Source organism: Poeciliopsis prolifica, unplaced genomic scaffold (genome assembly GCF_027474105.1).
Source record: "Poeciliopsis prolifica strain line A6 unplaced genomic scaffold, Auburn_PproV2 SCAFFOLD019, whole genome shotgun sequence".
NCBI lineage: Eukaryota > Metazoa > Chordata > Actinopteri > Cyprinodontiformes > Poeciliidae > Poeciliopsis > Poeciliopsis prolifica.
Genome location: NW_026562394.1, coordinates 3800004 through 3812730, shown reverse-complemented (window position 1 = coordinate 3812730; position 12727 = coordinate 3800004). Strand labels below are relative to the sequence as shown.

The following is a 12727-nucleotide window of genomic DNA, read 5'->3' as shown; positions in this document are numbered from 1 at the left end:
TTTTATTCCATAATTGGAGAGTGGAAGGAATCTGACATATGTTTCTTTTCTAAAATAAAACCAAAAAACATTTTGTGTGCATATTTACCTCTTAGAGTGACTTTTTCTTCTGGCTCATTATTTTGAACATCTGGAGGCTGACTTTGACTGGACCATACCGAAATTCATTTGTATTTTTAAGGACGTTGTTGAAGGTGAACTTCTGCTCTGGTCTGAATTTTTTAGCATAATTGCCCTGTTGTAGAAAGGAGACAGACACTGGAAAAATGTGTATTTGAAGACAAGCATTCCCACAGCATTATGGGGGACGAAGTGTTCAGGGTGTTGGCTCTTTGTATTAATCATTAAGTTCGACATCGTCCTATCACCTTCTTCCATGCGTTTGTTGTATCCCCTACATGAATTTAATTTAATTTAAAAAAACTTTACTGATTCCAAATCAAAAGTTTTGTGGCAAACCAAAGAACTGAGGACTCAACAATAACTTTCTTTCTGCCATTAAGTGAGAATGGGCGACATTTCCAGTCCCTGGATGTGCACAGCTTGTAGAGGAACCCTCTGCAGGACATGCAGCTCTAATTTGCAGAAACATGTGGTTCCATGAGGTACTGACTCAGAGGAGCTGAAAGCAAATGCATTCGACACCTGTAAGGAAAGCGATGGTGGATTTTTCTCCTGCTTCGCAGTTGTGTTGCTTTGTGCTGCTCTCTCCTTTAAAATGAAAATGATATGCACACAATATGTAAAAAAAAAATAAACAAATAAAGTCATGAATACTTTGGCAGCTATTTTTTCAGGATAAATAATGATTGGGAAGTGGACTGGATGCAGCTTCTGTTTATCACCCTAATAAGGCAGCCTCAGCTTCGTGTCCCACAGAGACCAGCTGAGACGGCGTCTGTGAAATGGATCTGTCACTGCAGCTACAGTAACATCTAAAGCATGTCTGCAGCTGACTGTGGACTGCTTAAAATCTGTCTACCTTCATTCACAACAGGACTGCTCAGAGTCTGCCTGGTAGATTGTGTCATTTTATCCCCACACAAATAAATTATACCCCAAAATGGAGCCTACTGGGTATTTCCAAAGGTAAATTAGAAAACTGTGACTTAATTTAACCATATTCCTTGCAGGGAGACATCCATCACTTTCTGTCAGAGAGACGTGTAGCTAAAATGGCCCCCAAACTTTTAATTATTCATTCATGAAGCGTGTAGTAAATTTAGGTGTGTTCAGTCATGAGTTGGATTCTTTTTTGTTCTTTGCAGAAAACTCCCTCCTGCGATTTCCCAGTGAGGACAAACCCTCTGGGGAGAACTTCTTACTGGGCCGCAGTCTGAGTCAGAACAGGAGGAAGATGGAGCGAGGCAGCAGCCCTACACACTACACGCTTGTTCCTGCCCTGGAAGTTGCCATGTCCACGTCCAGCTCAGACTCTGCATCGCTTTACCACGTCAGTCCCTCCAAGAAACAAAAAGTAGCAATTGGAGCACATATCATAACTAAAATCTGTTGCTGTTATTATTAATTTCTTCTTTTTTTATGTTCAGGTGTTTGAGCGCTCCTCAATGCTGTCTAGGTCTAAGAAGAAAAAGCAAGGTGGAACCACTTGCTTTGCCTCATTTTTATGCATGCGTACTCAAACATGTTTTTTTTTTTTCATGAAGTGTTTTCTTCTTTTCTGCCACCTGCAGCTGCAAGCCCCATGTCCTCCATCAGTAAACGAAGGATTTCCTGCCGGGACCTGGGTCAGGGCGACTGCCAGGGCTGGCTGTGGAAGAAGAAAGATGCCAAAACCTATTTTTCGCAGAAGTGGAAGAAATACTGGTTTATCCTGAAAGACACATGTCTTTACTGGTACATGAATGAAGAGGTGAACAGGATTTTGATTTTTTTGAACATGGACAGTGTTTATAACACAAACGAGATTCCTTGGATGTAACTTTACTTTTTCTTGTGTCAGGATGAGAAGGCAGAGGGCTTTGTGAGTCTCCCAGAATTCAGGATTGATCGTGCCACTGAATGCAGAAGAAAATAGTGAGTATAAATTTATTTTGCTGCTCTGAGATTTGAGGATTTTTTAAAATTTTATTATAAAGGTTGCACTTCATAAATCAGCTTTACTCAGCTGATATACTCAGAGATATATCAGGTATCCTAAAATATTTAAACAAAGGTCAGACATTAACAATATACAGTAAAAATGTTTCAAAACAGTTTATACTTACATGGATATATAAATATGTATTTTTTTAAATTGGCTTTGAAAATGATTGAAAGTAGTAGCACAAATATGCCAAGCCAACAAACTGCTCATAATGCACATCGTCCAACAACGTTGTGACCAAAGTCTCCGGCAGTTGTGTCAGACTTTGAGCAGAGATTTTAGATGACAGATGGGAGCTGAATAATTTAGGACTCAAGTCCGACTCCATAGTAAAGCTTCCTTCAACAGGGCTCTGTATTCCTATCGGCGGCGCGACTTCACGTCACGGCACGCTTTGGCTCAAACTGTGCGGATTGTGGTACAGAGACGGAAGCGAAGCAGAACAAAGAACAATTTGAATTAATAGTTCAGTGTGTTTTTATTATTATTATTATTGAACAGATCATTGTAGCAATACAGGATACAGGATATGTGTGACCTCAAACCACTTTTATGGCAGTAAATATTTATATGAGGTCAAAGTTCAAGTGTGGGAAGTTACTGTAAAGATTTGGCCGACGTGTGATCTCAAAGTTGTGTTTATCAATACGCTCACAATCATCATTATCGTCATCAGAATCTTTACTGTCAGGTTTCTCAGGTCTTCTGGATAAAATTCTTATCCACATTGTTCAAATTACAGTCTAACATATGTAAATGTTAAAGGTCGCAACAATACTCTCTGCAGCATGCGACTATGCTGTTTTAATCCCATGGCAGAGGTTGTGTGCTGTCGTTTTCTGTTTTTGTTTTTTCCAGTTTCCTTTAATTCTTAAAACTCACATTTGGATTTGTTTCTCATAGTTATATTGATTTCTTTCTCTCAAGTGGTGAAAGATGTATGGAATCAGTGAAAGGAAGCACAAGGGACAAAACACAAGCGACAGCTGCAGAAGATATCACTGAAGTTACGATGGATGCACCAATATAAAAATCGATAGCCAATATTAATATTGCTATTATTGACAAAAAATTATATTCACCAATAATATATACATCATATATACTTCAGTAAATATTTTTTATTACAAGATGGATTTTCTGTTTTATGGGATTTTATTATTAAATGTACACAAAGCATTAACTGTAAAATATAGTGTTTCACAATGTCAATGTAGATTATTTTCGGTTGAGTGTATATATAAATATAATATAAAAATTATTTTGAGTTATATCCAGTACATATAAAACAAGTAATAAAAACAATAAAAACAAAAATGTGGAAAAAGTCAGTGTAAACTTCTTTAAATGTAGCCATGATTAACATCAAAATGAAATAAATAAATGAAATAAAATATTCAGCCCCGCCACATATATATCTTTAAATTAGCCATGATCTAGTCTTGTATTCATGTGTTCATCTTCGCTATACGGCTTGCCCTTGTTTGTACTCTCACATATAATTAAACTTCTTCTCTTTCAGTGCTTTCAAGGCTTGCCATCCCAAGATAAAGACCTTCTACTTTGCTGCGGAAAATGTAGATGACATGTCCCGGTGAGTATCCGAGGTTTTGAAAGCCGTGCTGCAAACTCCTCCAGTGCTGTATTTCAAACCGTCTATTGTCCAAGAGCTGAACTGCCTTATTAAACCTCCCACTCTCTTCAAAAGTGGGTAGTTTTGCAAGGTAATTGGTCAAAGAAAGAAATATAAGCTTTCAAAAAAAAAAAAAGAAAGAAAAAAACATTACAAAATCATTAACGTTATGCGTCATCAGTGTTATTCTCCCCCACAGGTGGCTGAGTCGGCTCAGTATGGCTGTTGCAGGCTACTCTGAGCAGGAGAAAATGCGCCAGGAACAAGGTGAGATTAGTCACAGAGCCTTTTCACGATGCTGTAAAAAAAAAAAGATGTAAGCTAGGGGTCAAGAGCTGCGATCTTATCTTTGCACGTAAAGACGCTGAAGACTTTAACTCGCTGGCGAAGTCGCAAAATGTTCTCTGCTGCGTTTTGTATCATGTCTAGTAAAGCTGTGCACTCCAGGGATATGTCTAGTTTGGCTGTCCTGGTAACATAGTGACAGCCCAAGATGTCAGTTTCTTCTGCAGGTTTCCCCAACAGTGTCACGGTTCCAGTTTTAAAATGTTTTAAGTGTAGATCTGATTAGGGATGTAAGAAGATAAACGTATGATGGCTGTTGTTTAAAAAAACTATCAGCCTTACTGTGGTTTTGCAGGATATGTTTGCCACAAAGTGTTATTGCATGTGGAGGGTATTGTATGCATCATAAATGTAGTTGTCAAGTGTAAGGGTTAGCATAATTATTTTTAATAATATTATGTTTATTAATCACAGCCTTTTTGTCAATAAATACAATAAAAGGATGAACATATTGAGTGGTAGAATGTTTATATTATTGTTTTTAAGATAGTGTATGATTCAAATGAAATTGAGCAGGCCTAACACAAGAGAGATTAGTTCAGAAGACAGCATGTTTACTGCAACGATTTAATGTGCAATTGAGTGATTAATGACAGCCAAAGTGTACAGCATTAAGATTTTCTGTAGTGTTTTTACAAGCTATGATTAATTAAATTAATAGTCACAAACAAATTAGGTCTGTGACCTGTGTTGTGTTTTTGCGAGTGGAGACGATGCTCCAAGCAAATTTAATTAGGTTATTCCAGAGCCAGAGGGAACAAAGGGCCCTGGGGTATCACTAAGCCACTGCCATGCTTCATTGTAGGCAGCGGGATCTTTTCAGTGTCTATGTCATTCTTCCTCCTCCATACAGACTCCCGATCCAACTAATTAGCATTCGCTGCTAAGCAGCTAGTGACAGCCAGAGGCCGAGTAAAACTCGTGTACTTCACTTCCGCATGGAGTGAGGACTCCAACATGTTCGAAAAGCCTTCTGCGCGCAGTTATGAAGTCCAAAATGTGGCTATATTTAACTCTTGAGGTTCTCTGCGTGTTGAAATATCCCAGCTTCACTTTCAGTGCCTCTGCTTATATCTGGGGAAAGCTGACAAACTGTGTTTGATGGAGAATCTGGAGTTAAATGAGTGTGCTGAGCAAATATTTAAATGACTTTTCCAGTTTTGAACAACACCAACCAAGGGGAATTTTATCAGAGCAACTGAAAACATTGGTAATTGTTTTCTGCCTTTAAAAAGAAGAAATGAGCAAGCTTTTCCCTTAATTCTGAAGATTAACTCACATTGAGTGGACTGCTGTCATGTCTTTCTTATTCTGAAGAAGAAATTAAATTAGTTTCTGTGTCACAGAAAAAAACAGATAAAAAAAGGTTTGATGTGGCCCAACGTAACTCTGACACTAGTTAAATAAATGTCTGCATAGCTTGAAAATAAACTGATAGGAATATAAAGATGGACTTATCTGATTTAATTTATATCAACGTTATCTGCTGTTCTGAGTGAATTTGGGAAAATAAGATCACATTTATACGTTTCAGTTAAGACATTCTTGATTTCTTGGCCAGCAGCTGGTGCATTTGATTTCTCCTTCCAGCAGAGTATTTCTGCTCCAAGCTGAGGCAGGCTGGTTATTTTTGTTATTCATATAGCTTAATGTTCTTTGGCTAACAAACTGACAGGAAGTAACGCAACTAACCCTTCTGCTACTTGGAGGTGCCTACGTACAAACCCTGCCAAGGTGGGTGTGTGAAAACAATTTTATCTTTGGAGAGGGGGCTTTTTTTTTATTTGAGCTAAGTTTTGCTTTTTTTTATTAGCTCCATAACACCTCCAGAAGATTTCACAGGAAGTTCTCACACCTTATATCTGTCCATCTTCATTTTCAACTTCAACCCGACACAGTCAGAGCATTATTTCACGACTACAGCTTTCTGGTGTATGAATATCTTGCATAGCTTTCCTTGAATTTTATTGATGTAAATATGTGATTTATTGCAGATTACTGGAGCGAGAGTGATCACGAGGACATGGAGATGCCCCCAGTACCCAAACGGGACAGTCCACCGCCCCCTTATGACACCTATCCCAGAGCAGCCTCAGTGAGTTTTCACACAGTTAGTCTAAAAGATGCAGCAGGTATCACTTTGTGGCCCTATTTTCTAGCTATAGCCGTCTGTTTTCATGTAGGTAAGTCCCTACCTGGAGCCAAAGCGTAGCCACCTCTCCTCTTCGGACACATTCCAGTCCCGTTCCTCACACGAGGAGTTTCACTCGGAGCCTCAGGAAAGCAGCAGCAGCAATAGCGTCTCCCCTGGGCAGAAGGCGAGCAGCCACCGAAACTCGTGGCAGGACCAGATGGAAGGCAAATCCAGGATGCACTACTTGCAGACGTATCCTGTGGAAGAATCCATGCAGTCTGAGGACAGGGATCAGCTGGCCATGGAGTACCGCAGGCAGTCCACTCTGCCTGCACAGCGCAGCCTGCTGCAGGAGCAGTACAGGGCGTTGCCGCTGCCCCTCAGGGCAAGCATAGATTCTGACGCAGGAGGAAAACCTCGCAGCTTTACGCTTCCAAGAGACAGCGGGCTCCACGCTATCCTGGCGGCCACCGCTGCATCGGACCAGAGAGAGACCCAGAACTACCATCTGGACCGGACCAGAGACACAGGTCAGACTCACAGAGCCAAAACAATACATTATTGATTGTCACCATCTGTTTCGATCACTGCTAAGGAAGCTGATCAGTTTGATCAATTTTCTTATATTCCTCTTATTTTCCATGAGATTTCTTAATTAAATCATTTCACAAAATCTGCTGAAAGTTGTTGTTCTTGACAAAAAGAGAAGTTAGTTCTTCTCCTACTTGGGACTGATTGCTTGAAGAGAAAAGGCAATTTGAAGATGATTAAACGGTTAATGTACCTTTTTGTTTTACTCAAATTAGTCTCAGAAAAGATTTTCCAAAAGGTTGGTTGTGGCAGGATGTAATAATAAAACTACCCATTAGCAAACTGGTAAAAATTAATAAATAGCTGTATCTGCATTTAATCAGTGCTTCTTGACATTAAATATTATTTATCATCTTTTCACATTGGCGTAATTTGACAGTATACAGAAAAAAACAAGCATAGCCTTGATTGATATAATAATATTTGTTTGAGCAGTTAGCTTGAAGGTTATTTTGATGTGACCCTCTGTAGTCTAAGAGGGTCACATAAAAAGTTTTGGCGGCTCTGATTTGGCCCCCGAGCCTTAAGTTTGAAACATGTACTCTAGCAGGACAGCAAGCCTAAACATACAGACAGAGCTACAGGGTTGTCAGCTACCGCTAAGTACAATTTTTATAAGTCCCTGCTCCAGAACAATTAAACAATTGTTTAACAGATCAATTAAAATGGCTAAACTAACTCTGCAGTCTGTCATCAAGTTCTGCAGGAACCGGCTAGTGGCCCATACATTTGGTGTGAGTGTATTTTACCAAAAAAACATCTAAAACGTGCAGGACTGTGGTCCTGGAGGACTGAGTTTGGTCACCATCTGCTTCGATCAATTCATATCCATATGGCAGAATGGCCCACTTAAAGTCCAGGCCTAAATTTACCTAAGCTGAGGCATGACAAAACCACTTACATGATTTAATAAGATGAATGATTGTCCTTTCATTATGTGTGCACAAAAGCACAAAAATGTTGCAGTTTTCGTCGAACGCCAGCGCCATCTTGTGACGTAATCAGAGTAAATCAATTTGTAAACATCTAGGCTGAGTACACAGAAGCAGAGAAAGTCGTGTGCGATTTCAACAAAGAAATGTTGGAGTCATTGTTGATTCCTGAACAAAATAGCTTAAAAAATGGGTTTCTAGTCCTTCAGTAGAACCGGCTTCATCTTCTTCATCACGCCATCTGCAAAACTGGTGATAAATTACTCCAGCTGAAATCTCTCACGTCTGTATGCTCACCCTAGATGTTTATGGTTTGATTTACCCTGATTACGTCACAAGATGCTGGTGGAGTTTGACCCAGTCACTGCAGACAAAAACATCGACACTTCATTTATAGTATTCTCTGAGAAATATTTATTATTAAAAGCTTTCACAGAATGAACACAGTAGTTCATCTTTTTAAATCACATAAGTGGTGTTATTGTGTCAGTGCCACTGGAAATAACACAGAACTGAAAGACAATTCAAAGCTTTATATTTATAACATTGCTGATCCTGTGGAATCATTACATTGGTTCAAAAAGCATCGACGTCGACGTTTATAGTAGATCAGGGAACTACACAATTGCCCCTATTTGTCATCAGGGATGTTTTTAAATCCCAAGTATTCAGTCAGAGCCAGCAAATGTCAAAGGTTTAACGCTCACTGTTGTTTCTTCACAGGGTTAGATTGGAAGTCAGCCTATTTGCCATCCCCCCCTAAACCTTGAGGGCGTTTGTCTGTGGAAGAACAAATTCTGTTTCCTGTTTGATTCTGATTGATTTCGGCTCTTCTTTTTCTGACTCTTTCTCCCTTCTTTTATTTTGCTTTCTCTCATCCTCCATCCAGATGCCTCTGTAGCCTCTCGGCTCTATTCGGACAGTAAAGCACAGAGTAATCCTTTCAGTCAATGTTAATATTTTATTTTGGACAAAATTAAGAAACACACCGGAGGGGGACCGTCTTCCTTTATTCTTTGCATTTCCCACGAAGATAAAAAGAGCGCTAAACAAGCGTCAAAGTGATATGCATTTCAAAGCCCAGGCAGCCCCAAAGCTTCAGGATGCTACTTTCCAAATACCAAACAGGCATTTCACAGGATAGACCTTAATGTAGTGTGCCTAACACACCAGAAGAGGGTGCTGTATATTAATAAAAGGTAAATAAACTTATTCCGTTTATTTCTACCCCTAACCATGACCTATCACACATTAAATGATCCCTTTTCACACATAAAAAGCAAATACAACTTAACATGTGTTTAATTTGTGTTTCAACAAATAAGTGTACGTATTACTTTGTAAAAGCAGCACTATTTCTACATATTTGTAGTTAATTAAAAAAAATTAGCTAAAGCCAAATATGGCACAAAATGGAACAAAGGTTGTCTACAAACAGGTAGCAATACTTTATAATATCACTGAAGTAAAAAAATCAAATTTCTGATAAAACATAGACGCGGTGTGTGAACTCATTACTCTGCAGATTTCAGATTTGATTGAGATGTAAACATTTTGCTTTTATTTGCCGATCTGTTTACCGAGGTCGTGGACGTGACTGTCGAATGCAGACGGACTCACTGGTGGACTTGTACCGGGCCCTGGAGCAGACCAGTCTGTCCACCTCTGCTGACCACAGATCAGCCGGTCGCCTCGAATACAAACGCTCCTTTGTCCGCAGAGTTAACGACCCCCTCCTAAACGATAAGCTCCAGCGCCTGCGGATTCTTCACAGCTCACTGAAGGTAAAGAAACAACTTCCAGGAACCAATTTGTTTCCATTTGCGCCTCATTTTGCTGATCAGTAATCAGCACTTTTGTTTTCCGACAGAATGTTCCTCTTCAAGACACAAACCGGTCGCTGGGGTTTTTAGATTAGCCCCGCCGAGCGCCACCCCCACAGCTTGGCTTGTGCCTCATATTTGGAGTCAAAGGCACCAAAACACATCTTTTACCTCCTCAGCCATCCATCCACCCATCCTTTTATTTATTTTTGTTGCTTCTCTCAAAAGCAGAAACAAAAACTACTGATGTCACTTTTTTGCCTCATCTCATTCTCAAGCAGGGCAGGGATCCAAACAAAGATTGGATTAATAAAGTAACTGAAAGCACTTTGTGTCCATTTCAAAGATTCATCTGAAAGCTTTTAAAAATCATCACTTTCATGCATGGCAACCTCCCCCGCTCTTCTGTTGAATCCTTTTTACACCTTTATGCTAGAGTCGTGTACAGCTGCTCTTTAAAAAGCATCTTTTTATTTGTACGCCACTTTTCATTGTGCATGTACATTCGATCCATGGGTATGTTTGTTTTGTGACTGTACAGGGTGTTAAACATATTAACATATGTTGTATATTTAATATTACATTCCTACAACAGTGACCACACCATGTTTCTTTTTTTTTTGTTTGTTTGTTTGTTTTGGCTACCTATTTAATCTGTACATCAAGTGCTGTGCCTCAGTGATAGTGAATGTACATTGTACCTTTTTAAAAAGAGAGAAAAAGAGAAGATTTAGAGAGAAAGCTATTTCCTCAGAGAAGAGGCATAAAACTGTAACGCCTGGCAATAATGAACTAATGTATATTAAAATGGAGCGATAAGAATAGTTGTCTATTTTTGTATGCATGCTGTCTACCTGATTGTTTGTACGGCAGTTTTGTAATTCTAAGTGCATTTGGTTCAGAGGATGCTGGTGTTTTCGCTCCCACCCTTCCACCCACATCTCATGCACACAACCAGCACAGCGTGTTTTCTGTACTTATTATAGACACTGGCCCAGAAATGTGATTTTTTTTTCTCTCTTAATGTTAACCATAAAAACAAAATTGTATTTAGTAAGTGTTTAATGGAGAAGCATGCTCTGTAAGACTAAAGTACATTACCATGCCATTTGAAGCTGACCCATATTGCACACCTGTGCCATATTGTAGCTACATATTTTTTTTTTCTATTGATTAAAATATGGTACAGGCATAAACAAGGCTTGTTGTTTTGTCTCATTCAGGTTAAAGAGAAACTGACAAAAAATTTTTTGATTAACAGATGTAGAATAAGACATTAATTAATAGCCTAAGATAAGAGAAATACACAGTATTATAAAAATACATTTATTCTTAGAATCCCAATATTGACACTTAAATTTCAAATAAGTACGTAATTATATTGGCCTGCACAATATTGAAAAACCTTGCAATTGCTGTAACGCTGGTAAATATTGTGACAATAATATAAGTCTGTTTTCTTCATTACTCTTTTTCTAATCTGAGCTTTCTACTCCTTGATCTTTATCATTGTGGATAATGTCAGGACTCTTAAGCAAACACATTTTCTAACTTGGAGGACAGAAAATCAAAATGTAAGACTGAATAAACTTGAAACAGAATTTAGTTTTGATGGAGATAATCGGATTTCTCTGGAAAATGAAGTAGTACCCTGTAGCTTTTCATTATATCAGACTTTGCTAATTGCTAAAAAAAATGTAGTAGGTTCCAGATGATTCTGTCATAATAATAATAATGATGACATCTATAAAAAGTCAAAAGGAGAAGGGCAGAAACTGAAATAACATTTCAAGCATGGAAAAAATGTGGCTTTATTAAATAATCCCAGAAAATACTTTGTAAACTTAAACATAAGCACCGTGTTATTTTTGATACAAGCTTATTGAGATAAAATAATAAAATCTTTGTTCTATGTAGAGCTCAAAGCAGCAGAAATTATGAATAGGATGTAAAATTTTGGCTAAATATCAGCAGGTATAGTACATTTTTAAAATCATTTGTGCGTCTACTTAAGTAAAACTAAACTGCGGAGAAACATTTTAAAACTGGCAAGATTAACAGCACTCAAAGATGAACAAACAACATTATTAAACATGGATTCAGACTGCTGTAAATATAAGTCCTAAAATAAAGCCACATTTAGATGACTTTTGAACACCATGCTGGATACACATTTAATGAACCCAAATCTAAAATATCTTGACTACGTCACTTGTACTTGGTGAATAGCTTGATGAGTCGGACTCTAATTATTTGTGTGCCCAGGCCGTATATTAGGGCATTTAGGAGCGGCGGGAATATCAAAAAGTACAGGGACAAAAACAGCTTAGTGTGATAAGACATGTGCCTGTTGTCAAGACGACCTTGTGCCAGCTCAAAAAAGCACCCAATGGCGTAGTTGATTACAGCCAGTAGATGGGGAATGCAGGTACGGAGGGCCTTGAATTTGGATTTGCTGAACGACATTATGCAAATCTTCAGGATGTGTCCGTATGAGTAAAAGATCATGATCAGCTGAGGAGCCGTGTAGAGAGCTGCAAACAGCAGGCCGATGATGTTAAGTATGAATGTATTTGTGCATGCAAGCTGCACAAGCAAGTAGTTGAGGCAGTAAAGCTTCTCTATGATCCGGCCACAATATGGCAGCTGGAGAGTAAAAACGAAAACCACGCTTAGTGCCAGCATGGGGTAAAGCCACATAAAAACAATCAGCTTCACTATCCTCTGAGACATGATCACATGGTAGGACAGTGGATGACAAATGGCTACGTATCTGTCATAGCTCATCACCGCGAGAATAGTGAATTCGGTGATGGCATAAGTGTGTATAACAAAGACCTGCGTCTGGCAAAAAGAAATAGAAATCTCGTGAGAGTGAGAGAGAATGTTGAGCAGCGTCGCCGGCAGCAAGGCGGTGCTTCCTACCAGCTCATTCAAGGCCAAATTACACAAAAGCACATACATTGGCTGGTGCAGGGATTTTTCACAATAAACCACTCCCATCAGCAAGACATTCTCGGTGATGATGGTGAGGTATACAATGAAGAAAATGCAGAAATACATGGACTTCAGCTCTTCCATTCCATAGTAAGCAGACAGATAAATCGATGTAACAAGAGAAAAATTCATGTCGAAACAACTTGATCTGAGTTGGTGACCTAA

General features: G+C 38.9%; 2 protein-coding genes across 4 annotated transcripts in view; one reads left to right on the top strand and one right to left on the bottom strand.

The window, feature by feature from the left end:
- The window catches only part of LOC129368644 (connector enhancer of kinase suppressor of ras 2-like), a 36900-nt gene extending 26115 nt beyond the window's left edge, over window positions 1-10785 (top strand). For all 3 annotated transcript variants that reach the window (XM_055043707.1, XM_055043706.1, XM_055043705.1), the window contains exons 13-22: window positions 1269-1453; window positions 1551-1599; window positions 1695-1873; window positions 1964-2037; window positions 3630-3701; window positions 3940-4007; window positions 6080-6180; window positions 6269-6749; window positions 9327-9526; window positions 9613-10785. In XM_055043707.1, coding sequence (XP_054899682.1) covers window positions 1269-1453; window positions 1551-1599; window positions 1695-1873; window positions 1964-2037; window positions 3630-3701; window positions 3940-4007; window positions 6080-6180; window positions 6269-6749; window positions 9327-9526; window positions 9613-9660 — 1457 coding nt within the window. In that variant the 3' untranslated portion in view covers window positions 9661-10785. The remainder of the gene's footprint in view (window positions 1-1268; window positions 1454-1550; window positions 1600-1694; window positions 1874-1963; window positions 2038-3629; window positions 3702-3939; window positions 4008-6079; window positions 6181-6268; window positions 6750-9326; window positions 9527-9612) is intronic.
- Window positions 10786-11556: 771 nt separating this feature from the next.
- Window positions 11557-12694, bottom strand: LOC129368645 (olfactory receptor 52D1-like). Its single transcript, XM_055043708.1, has one exon. It carries the CDS (start codon window positions 12692-12694, stop codon window positions 11774-11776), a length of 921 nt encoding a protein of 306 aa, XP_054899683.1. The 3' UTR covers window positions 11557-11773.
- Between the last annotated feature and the right edge of the window lie 33 nt (window positions 12695-12727).